Below are 17,598 nucleotides of genomic sequence, written 5' to 3' on the forward strand. Positions count from 1 at the left end.
CCTAAGTGGTTACTTGGTGCCAGTTCCACGACATTTTCTGGGCCCAAAATCCTTTGCGGGCCGATATGGCAGAACGAGGATCAAGAGTAATACTTGGGTCGGGTCATAAATTCGAAGGCTGACGTGTAGATATAAAAATATCCGAATTGATATCTTATCGTCAAGCTCTGTCAACTGAAACCATTTTGCCCCCATTACTATGAAGCTAACTGAAGGAAGAAGAAGCTGAGCTAATTGAAAAATGGCCTTGTCGACGGCGAAATTTACACAATTGACACCACAGTTGTTCTCTTCCTTCTCTACACCTTCTGATCGACCTCCATTTTTCCTTTTCCTTCGCCGCACTATCACCGCCGGCAACACCAGAACCAACATTCCCCGGAAGGATAATCGGAAACCTTACAGAGACTCAAATTCCAGTTCGACCCCTGTGAAATCAAACAACTCTCGCTCTTCTACTTGGCTAAACAAATGGCCCAATACATCTCCTCCAGTAAAGCATTCATCCAATTCCAGAACCGTCGAATCCAAAACGGAAACCAGATATTTTGACGAGAACACAAGAGTAGGGACTACAGCCATAGATAGGATTGTGCTTCGGTTGAGAAACTTAGGATTAGGCTCTGACGATGAAGGAGAAGGAGAAGATGAAGAAGAGGGAAATTTGAAGTTGGATTCTAGTTCGACAATGCAGGTTAACGGTGAAGAAGAGAAGTTAGGGGATTTGTTGAAGAGGGATTGGGTTCGACCGGATATGATATTGGAAGAGAGTGATGATGAGGGAGATACATATTTGCCATGGGAACGAAGTGTGGAGGAAGAGGCGGTGGAGGTGCAGAGGGGAGGGAAGAGGACGGTAAAGGCACCGTCACTGGCTGAGCTAACCATTGAGGATGAGGAATTGAGGAGGCTGAGGAGAATGGGTATGACTTTGAGAGAAAGGATTAATGTACCTAAGGCTGGGGTTACAGGAGCAGTGTTGGAGAAGATTCATCATTCATGGAGGAAGAATGAGCTGGTAAGGCTCAAGTTTCATGAGGTTTTGGCTCATGATATGAGAACAGGCCACGAGATTGTAGAGGTTGGTGCCCTTGGCTTTACCATGATAGCACTAACTGGTCGTGTAGTGCTTTTGCATTTGTTTGAATTTGTCTTGCGTTCTTTGGGTATGCGTCATTTGATTCTTTAAGATAATTTCCAGACTCTGTATAAATGTTCTATTCTTCTTGTACTGTCCTTGTGATGGCCATGATTACGACGAATAGTCCTAGTTACATTTTAATCTAAAGGTCCAACTAGATTAGATAATACTTCTGAAGCAATACTAAAAACCACCATTACATTGAAGAAAGAGATCTCTTCATAAATCTTCATTTAGAAATGAAATTGCTATTTGACCTTAAATGGTCTCGATTTAAACGAGAACAATTTTCATCACTATGATTTCCATATTTTCCATATGTATTCCATGTAGATGTAGAATAAGTAGAGTTATTGTCTTCAACTCCATTTCAAGGAAAACATAGGTAAATTTACAAGCAATTATCTTGTAACATAGTTTTGCAACAACTAATGAACTCTTTGCATATCAAACCTCAAGTTTAATTCCAAGCATTTTGTTAAAAGGGTTATAGGATGGATTTATCAGTCAACCTAAAAGACTTCCCCTGTCAACCAAAAGGACTAACCCTGCAAACTCCTAAAAGTATTTCCTGAACAAGTTGATCTGAGCCTTCACTACTCCTCACTATACATTTTTTTTATCATTTGTATTTTACCTGAATATTGTATTTGCAAGAAATTTTGAAGTGCGGACTTTCTTTTTTCTGGATGTCAGCGTCGGACAAGAGGGCTTGTGATATGGAGGGCTGGGAGCGTTATGGTGGTGTATCGAGGAAGTAACTACGAGGGGCCTTCTTCAAGATCTCAATCTGTGAATGAGGAAGACAATGCTCTCTTTGTTCCAGATGTTTCATCTGACAAATCTATTACAAAAGACAACAAAAGCTTTAATCCAGTTATTGAAAATCGTAATCAAGTTCATCCTAATAGTGTCCAAAGCATGACTGTGGAGGAATCAGAATTCAGTAGGGTATTAGATGGTTTAGGCCCACGTTTTGAGGATTGGTGGGGTACGGGAGTACTTCCTGTTGATGCTGATTTGCTCCCTCAAACAATTCCTGGCTATAAAACACCTTTCCGACTTCTTCCTACTGGAATGAGATCACGCCTAACAAATGCAGAAATGACTAATTTACGAAAAATTGCTAAATCACTTCCCTGTCATTTTGCTCTTGGTAAGTTTCAACCCTTTAAGTACTGTTACTTTTTTATCGTTTAACCTTATGACACGGTTATCTTCCTGGTGTTCCTTTTAGGGAGAAACAGAAATCATCAAGGGCTGGCTGCTGCTATAGTCAAGCTCTGGGAGAAAAGTTTAGTTGTGAAAATAGCAGTCAAACGTGGAATTCAGAACACAAACAACAAGCTGATGTCAGAAGAGTTAAAGGTGTGTTAGAATGTTTTGATATGATTTTATCCCAAATAAAAAGATATGGGAAAGAATGTCCTTGATATATTAGTTGCTTCTGTTTGTGACTGCTTTCAGTCTGAGTGATGCCATATTAATTCAAAGGTACTATAATCTTCCCTCACAGGGAATACTGATTTCATGAAATTAGGTTGTGTTAAGGTTGTTAGTCATATCACCTAAGTTTCTTGTATAAATACTTCTAGATGGTCCTTAATAGCCCAAGTGATCATAGTTCATAATTCCACCTTCCAAAAGGAAGTGTTGGCTCTCACATTGTGTTTTCCATTTCTTTTTCCCTTCTGCAGACACCAGTTATAGTTGAAAGAAGAAAAAATTGATCCTGTTTATGTGAACCTGAAAAGTTGTCTGGAGGAGACGTAACAGTACTTTTGAATTTAGAATACATCTTAGTTGTTCCTTCTGTCACTTTTAAAGTGCCATAGCCCATCATGTACAGATTTCTTTGCCCAAAAAGCTCATGCTCTGTATCCTGTCATATGTGATTCTTGGGTCTCATCATAAGCTGTTTACGCCATACAGTATATAATCACCATCGAGTTATGGGCGCCATCCTATGTTGGAATCATATATCAGCTGATTTCAGTTTTACAATGATATGGTAATCAGCTTTTCTAGGAAGTCAGAAGTTCTTAAAGTTATTCCTTTTTTATAATAAAGTTCATACAAATATTCTTCCGTGGATTGTCAGATTTTAAGGTTCTTTTGTCCCTTTTAATCGGGTACGGGCTTCTATGAGAATTCTTGTACTGTATGAATGGGAAGACTATGCTCTGTTGGTAAATTAGAGAAACTATTTAGAAGTATGCCTCCCATTTTGTTGTTGTTGTTTGGGGATGGGGGGGTGGGGGTGGGGGTGGGGTTAAGGATTGTAGAATTAGGGCGTAGACAGGTACACCTAACTGAGCAGCACATCTTGAGTGCCGTTAAAATAGGAAATCTGCTGAGTAATACCACTAACATATCAGTTGCATCTCAGATGTTAACAGGAGGGGTCCTACTTCTGAGAAACAAATATTACATAATATTTTATCGAGGAAAGGATTTTGTCCCACCTACTGTTGCGGCTGTTTTAGCCGAAAGGCAAGAGTTGACAAAACAGATCCAAGATGTTGAAGAGCAAACACGGAGCGGGCCTGCTAAAGTGGCACCATTGACCACAGATGGACAGGCCGTTGCCGGTTCTTTAGCAGAATTTTATGAGGCTCAGGCTCGGTGGGGGAGAGAAATATCTGCTGAAGAACGTGAGAGAATGTTAAAAGAAGCAGCAATGGCTAAGACGGCCAGAGTAGTCAAGCGGCTTGAACATAAATTTGAGATTGTAAGTATATTTTTTTCCTTATAATTTTACAAGAACTTCTCACGATAGCTTTTTTCACGATGACCCGTTGTTTTTACTGCAATTTATTTTAGCATTCTGTTGCAAATGTTTGTCTTTATTCAAATCCATCAGATTTCCTTTTGATTTTTAAAAAGAAAGCTTGGTGTCATCGAGGTGTATTTGCATTATCAAGCTATTGGAAGGTATCAATTGATGAGCTATAGAATTCTTTACCTTTAGTTTGGGTGTCTTTGGAATTCTTCATTATACCCTTTTATGTGTATAGGCTTTTTGGTTTTTCAAAACTTCTTATGTTTATTCATGTTTTTTGATTCTGTAGCTTTTTTTTCTTTCATTCTTTGTTATAATGTTTGGCTCTTCTGAAACTGTCCTGCCAAAAGAAGTTTTTAAACTCTTCCCTTAATCTTTGTTTCCAAAATTATTTTTCCCTAGTCATGTTTCATTTTTTATTTTGGTGATTCCTTTGTCTTCTATTAATAGTTTTTATATGATTCGTGAACAGTCCCAGACCAAGAAGCTTAAAGCAGAGAAAATTTTGGCTAAGATTGTGGAATCCTGGATTCCTGCTGGTCCTTCTGATGACCTGGAAACGATAACAGAGGAGGAAAGGGTCATGTTGCGCAGAGTTGGATTAAGAATGAAGTCGTACCTGCCACTTGGTGAGTTTTCATTGTTTTTGGAACAAAAATATTGTGGTCAATCTATTGATTACATCCTGTATTTAACTGAGAACTCATGTATATGCTTACCTACCAGGTATTCGTGGTGTCTTTGATGGTGTTATTGAGAACATGCATCTGCATTGGAAACATAGAGAACTTGTTAAGTTAATATCAAAAGAAAAGGTACTTGCTTTCGTTGAAGAAACAGCTAGACTTTTGGAATATGAAAGTGGTGGGATTTTAGTGGCAATAGAAAGAGTGCCAAAAGGTTATGCTCTTATTTTCTACCGTGGGAAGAACTATAGGCGGCCTATCAGCCTCAGGCCAAGGAACCTTCTGACAAAAGCAAAAGCACTAAAACGTAGAGTGGCACTGCAGCGTTATGAGGTTTTTCATCTTATACCTGTCAGCTGTCCCATTTATAAATTGATGTTATCTCACTTTTTACTGATAATCTACTTGTTTTATCTGGCATCCTAAATGCTCTCTTGTAGGCTCTCAGTCAACATATAGCCGAGCTGGAGACGACGATAGAGCAAACGAAAAGTAAAATTGTAAGGCAAAATCTCTGATCTTGGATTTGTTATTGTAGTGCAATTCGCTAATATACCTCATGTTACCGCTTTTTATGTTACTGTGCACTCTCCTTCCTCTTGATTTGGGCTCTTCAGTTATTCTGCCTGTGTGTCAGGTAGCCAGCTTTATAGTTTATACTGCTTGAACTTATATATTCATGTATCATAATAATTTGTAGTCCAACTTCAGCAAATTGTCCGATTATTCGTGCTTCTTTTCTTGGTGTTTATTCTGCTGCAAATTCTAACAGTTCGGTTGAGATATTTCCCCGAATTTTGCAAACCTTTTGGAGGCTTCTGATTCCAGTTCTGTTAGCTTTAAAAAATGTTAACTGGATCCTTACTAGTTGGTGCATAATCTATCCTTGCATCTTTCTCGTATAAACTATAGAGCATATTGAAATTAAGTTTAATGTGGGATCAGACTATTGGAGTATTATTATATTATTCATATTTCAAAGGCCAATGATCATGCATAGCTGAAGATACTCTTGAAATCAATTTCTTTACTCAAAAAAGTAATATTTCCTATTAATGACCTTAGCCCATCTGTAGTAGTTTTTCATAGAGAAATATAGTTCTAAGCATTATAATAGAGTTGGTAAAGATGCAATTGAAGGATGGTGTACCAATAGAGTTGGTAAAGCCATCAAACAAGTATGGAAGATGATCCCTACAAATATATTTTGCTGTGTCTGGACAGAAAGGAACAAATGATGTTTTGAGGGCTTATCAACTAAAATATAATTCCTTAAAGCTAGATGTTTAGTTTATTTGTATAGCTGGCATAATTCCTCTCCTGTAGATTCCCCAGATAACATTTTAGATTTTGTAAGCTCTATGGTCTTGTCAAAGTTTCCAATGTAAGAAGCTTACAGTATTTTTGCTTACATAACTTTTGTAGTTTATGTATCTTGATGCCAGTAATGCGATCTGCTATTACTTCATCAAAAAACAAACAAACCTTAATAAATTACAATGGATAAAATAATTGTTTCTTGATTAAGATCGCCATCTCTTAGAAGACCAAATCCTAATATTTGGAAGTTGACCAAAACTCAGATTCTGTTACAAATTTCAGTTCAGAATCTTATAGAGATGTGACAAAGAAGACCGAGTCTGATCTCTGTAACCAAATCTAAGGACTTCTATTTTCATCATTGTCTTGATAGAGTAACAATTTTGTGATATGGTGTGAGAATTCCTGGTATATAAAAGTGAAGAACTTACATAAAATATGGTTCTCTATGAACAACACCACATCGTATTGGATCTTCTTTTAGTTTTGATAACCGTGGTATTATGCGCACCGACAGTGTTCTTCACCAGTACTTTTGAAGTTCAAAGTGGGTATTCCACTCTCTATACTTGTTAACTGAATTTTCTTCTTGTCTGTCCATAGGTTGATTTTGGTAAGGCGGACATTAATACTAGCAATTTGGAGGCGCTTGATCAGTTCAATCATGTCTCGGAATCCCTAGTAAGTTTACCACAATTCCTCTGGATGTCTAAGAAAAATCAGGGAGGTTTCTTATATGATAGTGGAGAACTGTCTTTAAGTGCGCGGCTTCCTCTTGTCTTAGCTGTTGATAGTTTCTTGCGGCGAAGGATGTGGAGGGGTCCCCAGGGGAGGAAGGGTGAATTTTTTGTATTTCAAGAAAAAGGATCAGTATAACGAGATATCCATATTGACTAAATTTTTATTCGGTGTGCAGAGTGAAGATGAAGATTCATCTTTAGAGTCTGGTGATGACGAGGATGAAGATCCTGAATGGGAAAATGATGACGATTCAGAGTACTCCAGTCTTGAGGACAATGAAACAGGATAACAACACCACATGGTTAATACTATATGAGGAATTGCATTGTATCATGGCCATGGTCCTATTGAGGTAATCATTGAGGTCTCATACCTTCATTCTTAAGACTACTCTTAGAGCTCTTATTCCTTAAAAGTTTTAAGAGAATAAATGTATATCCATTTTAACTTATAAGATCTACTGGTCAATGATTATTATTACCAAGTGAAAAATGTAAAAAGATGGCACGGAGAGAAGTTTTACATTTTTACTAGACTATGAAGAATGTGATTGGAACTAGTTAGCTATAGCACATCTTTCTAGGAAAAGTTGATGGTCCAACAAACTGGAAGAACAAGGAAATTATGTTTCACAATCAATTCTATGATCACACTAGCAGTACGAGATCTGCCAACTACTTGTTTGTATTTAAAACCTCATAATGCCCGTCATAAAACTATTTTATTGCTCTTTTTTTTTTTTTTAACTTCAAGTGTGGGATTAAGTCTTCAACTGCATTGTGTTTTACTGGTCTTCAAATGAAATAAATATACTGGTCAATTTTGTCCAGAAGATACCTAGTAATTGCAAACTACATAAGTTTATGTGTTGGGAGTATGCGCTTAATATTCACTACACTTTAACAAATGGCATGCTAACAGTGGCATTAACTTCCAGTGCGTAAATGTGATTAGAACTATTGTTTGGTTGCTATGGATCCCAACTATAAATTGTATGCTCTTATTGACCAAGTATGACACTATCATTGCAGCCACAACAATCATCCTTCTGAGGTTTTGGATCATAATTTGAGGTCACAGATCCCAACTACTTGCTTATGGCCATTGATGGAGCCTTTGGATCACTGGTCGATTCAAACTGTGGAAGGGGTTTCACATCATTCAATCCATTCAAGCTCAGTTTGTTCCAATGAAAGAATGAACTGGCCCGAATCGTACATGGAAGAATTAAATGGAGTGCTTGTCTTCTGGGGTGAACATTGTAATGGGTGTAGATGTAATTGCTTTGTCAATTGTCCTATCTTCCAGTTTTTGTAATTACTATGTTGAATTATAGAGCTAAAGTTGTCAAAGATGTATCACATATCCGAGGGGGAAAAAGAGGCAAACTGAAAAGATAACATGAATAAGTTAGTTTTCCATTTCTTAACTTTTAGATTTTAAGTTTCTACCGAGTAGAAGTGAATATTTATGATTCACAGAACAAAAGGGAAACTTTCATGTGGTTTCAAATTTTCGAAGCATTCTTCTTATAGTACACGATTGCAAGAAAGGCATTTTTGGGACCATGGCTGTCTAAACTATACAAATTGGACATCTTTATTTACTTTCATGAGTAATGAGGGGCAAATGAAATCCATGAAGAAGCATCCACTGTTGCATGAGTCCAGGCTTTGCTCAAATCTTTCTGATACTAAACAATGAAAATAAATATCGCATATCCAAAAAAATTGACATCATTGTGTACACCTAGTGTGATAAAAGAACACACCCCCAAAATGAAATCCAACTATACCTTCCACAAAGTCCTGCAAACTGTTAACAAGATGCATCTGCAAATCCAAAATGTTTCTAGAAATTTTGGATACAAGATAAATGGAAGGGACTATACTGTTTCACAATCTCATATTTGAGGAGCATTAGGCTATTTCTAATACAGTGACATGCTACATATATGTGACGGTACATAAAAAAGAAAGTGGAGAGCATCCAGGATGGAGAAGATGGGATATATATGCACCAAAGGAGCTCCATCAACGCCTATAGCCGTTATGATTTGCTAGCAACAGGCAACCCTACTTGAGCTAAGGAAAAATAACCTTAACAAAGGGGGAAATACACCATTGAACAAGGAGCGCACTGTCCATCTACACCCAATGGTGATTGTTTGATAAATAGAAAAATCGATTAGCCAGATAGGCATATTTCAGTTTCTTGGCAGAACCGTCTTTTGCAGCACTTGCTTCTGATTAACGGAGCATTTGCTGCAACTGAAGCACTTGATTCCTTTGCTCCGGAGGTAGCATGTTAATCTGTTCTGGGGTCAGACTCCTTACTTGCTGAAGAAGTGCCTGCTCCATCTCTGGGGACAGCTGCACATCAACAAGATTAACTTATTTTTTGTCTGAAACCAACAGTCTGTTCTTAAACTAAAAACGTGAACAATAGGACTGCAGATATATTACTGCTCCTGGTCTAGGAGGCTGATTGCCTGGGCCCATCTGTGCAGGGAAAGATGGTGGCCCTGGGAGCTGTGTTCCTGATGTATTCTCTGGTAAGCTGGGAATCCAAGGAGATCCTCGATCTGCTTGCATTGAATTTCCAACTTGATTGAATTCTGGTCTCAAATGTGAACCTCCCATCTAGATATTTGCACATACAAAAGCATGTCAAATCCCATGATAATAGTACTAGACATATACTCTAAAATGAGTAAGAGCTAAGAATTCTCTTTCAAGCAATAGACACCAAAAATTATAGTGCATTGTGGACCATTGCCAGAACTAACATATTAGATTGTCATTGGAAACATCATGTTACAGAAAGATGAGTTGGGAATGGTTGACAAGTTATACTTTGTCAAGTTTTAAACTCTACTGAAGATAAAGTGTGCCACCTGTAACAACCTTAACTTTTACATTCTGTGTTCACACAATTTGACAAGGTATTTTTTGACAACTTTTTTTTGAGGTTATACTACATTTGACACGGTATTAGAAAAAACACAAGGGTCCTTAGTTCAAGTCTAACTACCACCCTTTGCAGAAATAATATCCACGTGTTTGTGAATCAAACCAAAAGGGGCATATCGAAAATAAAATTAAGTAGGTTTAAGAAGCTTAAATGAGATGGTCACACAATATATCAAACTTAAATGTTGAAGGTACAAACAAAAGAAACAACAAGAACAATATTGCAAATTGTTGTATGACCTTGACAATAAATGGTAAAAGTACAAGAAAAATACTACATTTTAGTTCCAACTATACCAAATAAACTAAGAATATTTTGATAGTCAAATAAGAAATATGAAAATAGAGTCAAAATAGAACAGTTAGTTTGGGCTGAAGGGACCAAGGGTATAGGAATGATTTGGTATGCTAAAGAAAGTCAGTAACCCAGATCTTTCAAAAGAAAACAGTACCAGCAAAGCATCATTCATGAGCTAAGTGAGCAAAGATAGAATGCAAACTATGATGGATTCTAGCATACGTCTGAACGTATTAGATATTTTTTAGCCAAGACTATGAAACCCCTACATCTATCCTACTTCATAATCCCACATAACGAATGATCATGACATTGACGTATTTAATACAGCTATGTGGAAATCTTAAACAGCAAGATTGGCACGGAGTCATGCATTTGAAAAGAGGTAACTATTAAGAGGCACTTAAATTTAACCATGGTCCTTACTAACATCAACCAAATTTAGTAGAGCAAGAAACAGCCAAAGGTAACATAAAGTTTCAGTCACATAGATTTGAAAAAACTAGGGCACCTGATATAGAGGCTGGGGTGGAAGCTGACTTTGACCAGGTGGTTGTCCCGGTAGAAAAGAAGGTCCCATGCTTGCTGGAGGCCTCATTGCAGGCTGAATGATAAAAGGAATATTTACATCTTATACATGGAAAAAGTAAACCTTAAACTCACTAAAGGCATAATAATTACATGATAAGCAGGTTGTGAATGGTGGTGCTGGGTTGCTCCAGATTGCGGATAACCAGCATTGGGCCCCATGTGAGGGTGAACTTGATGGGGGAAGGGTTGCATCGATGGTCTCACTTGTGGTGGTAGCTGTGGTTGCATAGCCAGGTGTTGGTTTCCACTAGTTTGCATTGGTTGCTCCAACTTGGGAGATGCTGGATGCATCTGTTGTTGAAGATGAGATGGCAGTGGTGGAGCAGAATGACGAGGAAGCTGGGACATATTAGGAACTTGAGAGGTTTGTGGTAAAGAGATTGGTGTGGCTTGAGCACCAATAAGTCCTTTCTGCTGCTGCACTGTCTGCAATGGATGAGATGGCATGGATGTGGATTGAAGGTTCGAGGGTGGAAGAGAAGCGGATGGCACTATTGGAGCAGGTTGATTCTGCTGCTGCTTTCTTGTTTGCTCCTGAATGCCAATATGCCCTGGCAATGATGGAGTGGTCTGAACAATTGGTTGTGAAAGCTGAGATACTGATGGCTGAGTACTCAATGCTCCTGTTGGCTGGATGGTTGGTATCTAAAAGCAGAAAAAAGTACATATCTAGAACTGCATCACATTGTAGGCGTGGAAAATAGATATTTCATAAGGTCAAAATAATATGTACACCAACTTACCACTTGTGGGGGCTGCACCATCCCAAGCATTATTTGTGCCTAATAAACACATCATTGTAAAAACCCACATCAGAGAATAAGAAGTCAACAAAGAAACCTCCAAATTCATATGAAGGGTTCCTATTGTGAAAGCTAATAGTCGCAATCTTCCACGGAATCTTGTGATGATTCATAATACAAGACAGACAGTAATTCCTTGAAACATCACCCATACCACAGTAAAATCAATGCATAAGTTATCTTGAGAGCTTGCAAGAGGGGAAGGAGAGTTGTCTTTAAGACATGAAAATTTGACATTTCACCAACTACATCACGCCTCTCTAAATGTTAAATTATATAAAACATCAAACTTCCAAAATAACAAGGCATACAACTTTCAAATATTAAGCTTTAAACCAAATCACACTTTCTCATGAATATCTGATTTCAAGTTTTAAACCAAATCACACTTTCTCAGTGTAACTACACTATTCCAATAATTAGAGAAATTAAAACCCTAATTTCAGCATTTGTAACAGTAATAGTTGCACAATTTACATACTAGGTCAAAAGTAAACCAAACGAGTAACATCAGAAGAAAAGGTGAAAGTGAAATAAGACCTGAAAGAGTGTTTTAGTCAAGCTAGGGTTTTGGATGAGAATTTGCCTTGCTTGTTGCTGGTTCTGTTCCACAAGAACCTACACAAGAACACACAAGAATTTACAGCAATTTCATCAGGTAGATCTAGGAAGAGAATACAAGTAACAAACAAAAAGAAAAACAATCAAAATTGATTTAATCTTCATGTACGAAAATTATGTATGGATTATTACACGCATACACATTTATGAGTACCTTCATCTGAGACATAACATCGTATAACTCTATTTTAGACATTCCAGTCACATTCGACGGTAAACCGTCGCCGGCCATTGCTCTCAGCCTCTTCCACCGTACTCTCAGCCGGAGGACGGAAGGGAATGTTCTTTTTTTTTTCCTTAGGAGGAAGAGAAGAAAGCAGTTGCTACTTAATTGGGCTTTCATGGCCCAGTAGTTTTATGGCCCATATAATAGCCCACTACCCTATTGGAAACTGACAAAATAGTCCTGCAACATTTTTCACCTTTACACAAATAGCCGGACCAATTCACTATTTTTCTTAGCCAGTTATATACATAGATTATAAAGTAATTATATATGACGATATACATATTAAATACAAGTTTAGAGCATGAATACATTTTTTCTTTTTTTGTAAGCACTGAAAAACATTTTTACTTTGTTTTTCATACATTACAAGTGCTTTAATTTCACAAAATTTAGTTAATGTCAAGTGTTTATTTTAAGGATCTTATAAAGTTCATTAAACACGATTAGGATAGGATGCTGTCCCACTAATGAACTACTACATCCTACTTGTAATCCTGACAAATCTTTGGGGCCAAGTTAGAGACAAAATATAGGCCATATATTCAGTGCAACTTTTTTACACTTTTAGACTAAGATGAACAACAATAGAAAATAATATAAATTACTTATTATAACAAGTTAACAATTTTACTCGTATATATCATCAAATGTGTATAACTTAAATTAACCTTAAGAATAGAAGTGCTCCATATGAGAACCTTAAAATGTAGTACTATTTTTTAACTATTGTCCTGGCTCTTTCTTCATATAGAATGAAAAGAATAACATTCTTATACCGTATTGGTGTGACCAGTGGATAATAAAATGGTTGAGAATCATAATGTTTCAGGTTTTAATTCTAATTGAGAAAAAAAAACACTAGGTGATTTCTTCCTATGTGTTTCAGAGTTGGTGGATAGAGTTACCTAGAGTTATCTGATATCTATTGATGGTGACATGTATCATTGAAATTAATGGAGGTGCTATATATAGAGTTTAATTTTTCGACATGGGGTTCCCTTCCGATACCCTAGCTCCGTCCATGTTGCCTGCACCAGAGTATTCTAATGGAGTAATTCTTTTGTAAAGAGCAAGTTACAAATGCGTGTGGCTGGGTTTTGGTCTCTTCTTTTTAAAAATTATATTTTGTGTTTTTATTATGGAATATATAATTGATCTAGAAAAAAAGCAAAGGACCATCTTGACAAACAAGGAAATTTGTGAAAGCAATTAAAGGACTGACCTTTTTATTCTTTAGTGCCACTTGGTTATTTTTTGCTTTACCTAAGTAAAGAAGAAGATCATTAGAAACTCAAAAATCTTCATAATTTCAACCAAATTTAAGAAAACAATGCAATGTTCTAAAGAAAAAATTGCAAGGCTATTCTATAATGTCTCAAGTTCATTTCAACTTTTCCTCATTTTCTCCTACTTCACTTCTATTTTACTTAGCAAACTCTTCTACTTTCTTGGCGGAAATCTATTTTTCTGGAGGTATGTATCGTATCGTATCGTATGTTATTAGTCATGATCTATCTCTATGTTTTCAAACTCCATGTGACAAACTATTGTGAGTTTTGCAGGAATCGAGTTAATGGATATGAATTTGCTGAGTTTTCAGACGAAGAAAATGAATATAATTATCATAACAAAGCTGAAACAGGGGAGGAAAAACATTTTCTAGCACACACATTTGGCGAAAGTGAAAAAGTTGAATATAACTTAAATAGCAGAGTGGCTGATGAAGGAGATTCTGTTTATGCATCACTAGCTTCAGAATCTGTTCATAGTGATGATGATAACGATGTTGAAGAGAAGAATCTCAAATCGAATACTAACAAATGTGATTTGAACATGATGGATAATGACATTAATCATGGTACGTACAATGTTTAATCGTTGATTAAATTTTTAAAAATGTGTTGATTTACACACTGGCTTCTGTTGATGCAGGGAAATTTTATACAAAAGTCACGAAGGATAAGAAAGTAAAGAAGAGTAGAAAGTTTTGTAGAGAGGATAATTTCTTGGTTTATGCACCAGCTAAGTTAGAGAGCAAGAAACTCGAATTTCGAAAAAAGGAGGATAATAATATTGATAAAATATTTGGAGATTCTTATAGTGTTGGGTCCATTTCTAAGAGTTCTTCTGAATGGAGAAGCTCCATTAAAGATTCGGGTTCAGGAGAAGAAGATCCGTTTTCTTCTTCTTCAAGAAGAAGTTGCCCCAAATGGGAATCTTATACCGTCTTCCAAAAATATGATGAAGAAATGCTGTTTTTAGATAAAATCAGTGTACAAAAACTCCATGAAACAGGTAATGTCTAACTTTGCCCACTCAAATTCAATTTCGTTGGTAAACACGTAGAAAAACTTTTTCATAATGGGTGACAGTAAGACTTGAACTATAGAACTGAAGTGTGCAACAAACATCTAAACGTTACACTTTCAGAATTTATTACTTATATATTTTTTCAACATTATCTAAATTCTTCATTTTCTTTTCTTCAGAATCACTAAGATCCATTCAATCATGTCCAAGATCAATATCAGACAGGGTTGTTCATAAATTGGCGATGAAAAACAGGAAATCATCGGAGTTTCGACACAATCCATATCACGAATTGGAGGCTGCTTATGTAGCACAGGTACACAGGAAGCAAAAATACATACGGACATTTTAACACATACTAAATTCTGAATCCATTATAACAAGAGTAGCGATGAGTTAAGTATATATTAAGAAGTTACACATTAAATTCATCAAATTCAAATCTTGAATACGCTGACATGTGTAGGTATGCTTAGCATGGGAAGCGCTGAGCTGGAATTACAAATACTTCAAAAGCCTAAGAGCTTCGCGTCTTGAAGAAGATCCAGGTTGTCCTGCTTATGTAGCTCAACATTTTCAACAGTTTCAAGTGCTTTTACAAAGATACATTGAGAATGAGCCATATGAACATGGTAAGAGACCTGAGGTTTATGCTAGGATGAGAAGTTTAGCTCCAAAGTTGCTTCAAGTTCCTGAATATAGAGGTAATTTAGTTTATCCCTTTTTTGAGTTTAAAGTATTTTATGAATAATTTTTATAACGAACATGGATAGGTGTCCTACGAAACATGTACAACCTCTATTTCAATTTGTTCTGACTTAAATATGATATTTCCTCTATTTCAATTTGTTCGTTGTCACATAATACTTCAATTTGTTCATCTTCACGTGATACTTCAATTTGTTCATCTTAACATTATACTCCCTCCATTTCAATTTGTTGATCTTACTTTTCTCGTTAGTTTGTTCGAGAAAGAATGTATCTTCCCTTTTCTTGACACTTTTAAATTTCAACTTTTCACACGACATTTAGGTACCATCTACATATTCTTAGTTTAAGGTCACAAAATTCAAATGTCTTTCTTTATTTACTTAAATTCCGTGTGTCAACTGTCAAGTAATGGTGAACTTTTCTTTAAAGTACTTATTATAGTGTATCCTCTTCAGTTTGTTCGTCTTAACATTGATACTCCCTCCGTTTCAATTTGTTCGTCATACTTTTTTATTAGTCCATTTAAAAAAGAATGTGTATTTATTTTTTACAACTCTTTAATTTCAATTTTTTTCATGATAGATTTAAGAACACAAGATGAAATGATATTTTAATACATTCTATGTATCATTAGTTTAAGATCACATGATTCAAACATCTCTTTTACTTTCTTTAACTCATTGTCAAGTTAAAATCAGACAAATAAATTGAAACAAATGAAGTGTGTACCTGACTTGTTGAAGCAAGTAAAACTATACTAGTAATAGTGAACTTTTTTTTCTTCTAATATAATATGATATTGTATGTAATTTAGATCTTCTTTTTGTCTCCATCTCGAAATTATAAATAACAAAATTTTGACTAGATTCAGATGAGGAAAAAGGACAAGAAGAATTATGGTCGAGAATATCATCAGATTCATTTCTTGGGATAATGGAAGAAGCAATCAGAACATTTATGAAATTCCTCAAAGCAGACAAAGAGAATCCTTGTCAATTACTAATGACAGCTTTCTTTAGGAGAAACAAAAAAGCCTCTACTGACCCTACCCTTCTCCTCTTACTCAAGAAAGTCAACAAAAAGGCGCGTATCTATCTGATTTATTTTCAAGATTATAAATACTCATCATATTTTAACGAGCAACTTATTTGATATATGCAGAAAAAGACTAGGGTGAAGGATATTGGTAGGTCAGGAAAATGCAGCTTGGGAAAAAGGAGATTAAAAGAAGAAGAAGAAATGGATATATTGATGGGATTAATAGATTTAAAAGTGGTATCAAGAGTATTAAGAATGAGTGAAGTGAATGATGAACAATTGCATTGGTGTGAAGACAAAATGAGCAAAGTCAGAGTTTCTGATGGCAAATTACATAGAGATGCTTCACCACTTTTTTTCCCAGCACACATTAGTTGAATGATTTTAAGTTTTTTTTTTATATATTGTTCGACTAGATAATTTTTTAATACTATCAAATCAATATTTATAAGTAGATTTCGCTTATAATGTAGGATTCAAAATAAGATATATCACCTGTTATAAGCTGATAAAAATAACTTGATAGTGTAAAATTTATTTTACATTAACAATGTATATTTCAAACTCTAGCTATTTTAATTTAATACCCTCATAAACTTGTTGTTTTGTAAATAAGTACTTGGAAAAAAGAGAAATTAAGGGTGGGTGACCCATGCATAGTACAAATTAAAGTAAGTTCAAATATGCATGTGGCCTGTTGGGATGACAAAAGAATTTTATGAACAATTTTGATAATAGTGAATTATTGTCTCTATTTTAATTTGTTTGTCCTACTATTTTTTTAGTTTGTTTTAAAAAGACTATTTCTTTTCTTTTTTAAAATTTTCTAATTTTAACTTTTCACATAATATAAATATAATCATAAGACTAAATGTTATTTTAATACTTTCTACGTATCACTGATTTTAGATTACAAACATTAAGCCATTTCTTTTTAGATTTTAAATTTCGCATCAAGTCAAACAAATTAAAACGAGAGAAAGTTTATATAAGCAAATGGATTAAAGGAAAAAGATGGCTATGTGAGGATAGTGACAAGGGCAGCCTTACTTGAATTAAAAGGAAAATTAAAGCTGAAGATTGTGCACTTGAAAAGTAAAAGGTAGCAGCTTAACACATGTCAGTCAAACAAAAGATTGTCTTAATTTGTATCATCAGTTTTATGCGATCTATCAATCGACAAGTGATTTAAGATAACTTTTCTAATAAAATGAATAACTAATATAGAATAAAAAAGAAAAATACTAGTCACTAGATTTTACTCTCACGAGTGATTCATAAATTAGGAAAGTAAAAAAAGTATTTAATTTTGGACAGTTGGAGTAACCGTGTACAGTAATAATTAAACCCAAAAT

At 35.6% G+C, this 17,598-nt stretch overlaps 3 protein-coding genes across 4 annotated transcripts; 2 read left to right on the plus strand and 1 right to left on the minus strand.

The window, feature by feature from the left end:
- The first annotated feature begins 162 nt into the window (after positions 1-162).
- Positions 163-7,082, plus strand: LOC125832067 (CRM-domain containing factor CFM3, chloroplastic/mitochondrial). Of its 2 annotated transcripts, XM_049511201.1 has the most exons (9): positions 163-1,081; positions 1,838-2,297; positions 2,379-2,509; positions 3,531-3,872; positions 4,396-4,552; positions 4,650-4,942; positions 5,050-5,109; positions 6,533-6,610; positions 6,846-7,082. In XM_049511201.1, exons 1-9 carry the CDS (start codon positions 242-244, stop codon positions 6,957-6,959), a joined length of 2,475 nt encoding a protein of 824 aa, XP_049367158.1. In that variant the 5' UTR covers positions 163-241; the 3' UTR covers positions 6,960-7,082. The 2 variants fall into 2 exon arrangements, with proteins under 2 accessions (XP_049367158.1, XP_049367159.1); XM_049511202.1 differs by lacking the exons at positions 6,533-6,610; positions 6,846-7,082 and adding an exon at positions 6,212-6,351.
- A 1,260-nt stretch (positions 7,083-8,342) lies between these two features.
- LOC125832346 (uncharacterized) lies at positions 8,343-12,265 on the minus strand. Its single transcript, XM_049511488.1, has 7 exons — positions 12,110-12,265; positions 11,875-11,952; positions 11,275-11,313; positions 10,622-11,176; positions 10,452-10,544; positions 9,136-9,312; positions 8,343-9,042 (listed from the first exon to the last, which is right to left on the minus strand). Exons 1-7 carry the CDS (start codon positions 12,185-12,187, stop codon positions 8,920-8,922), a joined length of 1,143 nt encoding a protein of 380 aa, XP_049367445.1. The 5' UTR covers positions 12,188-12,265; the 3' UTR covers positions 8,343-8,919.
- Positions 12,266-13,442: 1,177 nt separating this feature from the next.
- Positions 13,443-16,641, plus strand: LOC125832410 (uncharacterized). Its single transcript, XM_049511556.1, has 7 exons — positions 13,443-13,657; positions 13,747-14,042; positions 14,117-14,479; positions 14,674-14,810; positions 14,961-15,198; positions 16,071-16,288; positions 16,367-16,641. The coding sequence occupies exons 1-7, from the start codon at positions 13,515-13,517 to the stop codon at positions 16,619-16,621; spliced, it is 1,650 nt and encodes a 549-aa protein (XP_049367513.1). The 5' UTR covers positions 13,443-13,514; the 3' UTR covers positions 16,622-16,641.
- Positions 16,642-17,598: the final 957 nt, after the last annotated feature.

The sequence above is a fragment of the Solanum verrucosum genome, unplaced genomic scaffold (assembly GCF_900185275.1).
Source record: "Solanum verrucosum unplaced genomic scaffold, falcon-dt-bn FXZP01000009.1, whole genome shotgun sequence".
NCBI lineage: Eukaryota > Viridiplantae > Streptophyta > Magnoliopsida > Solanales > Solanaceae > Solanum > Solanum verrucosum.

Coding starts and splice junctions, on each gene's coding strand:
- LOC125832067 (XM_049511201.1), top strand. CDS start 242: ATGGCCTTGTCGACGGCGAAATTTACACAATTGACACCACAGTTGTTC. Junction 2,298..2,378: donor TCCCTGTCATTTTGCTCTTG/GTAAGTTTCAAC, acceptor TGTTCCTTTTAG/GGAGAAACAGAAATCATCAA. Junction 2,510..3,530: donor TGATGTCAGAAGAGTTAAAG/GTGTGTTAGAAT, acceptor GTTGCATCTCAG/ATGTTAACAGGAGGGGTCCT.
- LOC125832346 (XM_049511488.1), bottom strand. CDS start 12,187: ATGGCCGGCGACGGTTTACCGTCGAATGTGACTGGAATGTCTAAAATA. Junction 11,953..12,109: donor ATGTTATGTCTCAGATGAAG/GTACTCATAAAT, acceptor GTTCTTGTGTAG/GTTCTTGTGGAACAGAACCA. Junction 11,314..11,874: donor TGACTAAAACACTCTTTCAG/GTCTTATTTCAC, acceptor TGTGTTTATTAG/GCACAAATAATGCTTGGGAT.
- LOC125832410 (XM_049511556.1), top strand. CDS start 13,515: ATGCAATGTTCTAAAGAAAAAATTGCAAGGCTATTCTATAATGTCTCA. Junction 14,043..14,116: donor GGATAATGACATTAATCATG/GTACGTACAATG, acceptor CTGTTGATGCAG/GGAAATTTTATACAAAAGTC. Junction 14,811..14,960: donor AGGCTGCTTATGTAGCACAG/GTACACAGGAAG, acceptor TGACATGTGTAG/GTATGCTTAGCATGGGAAGC.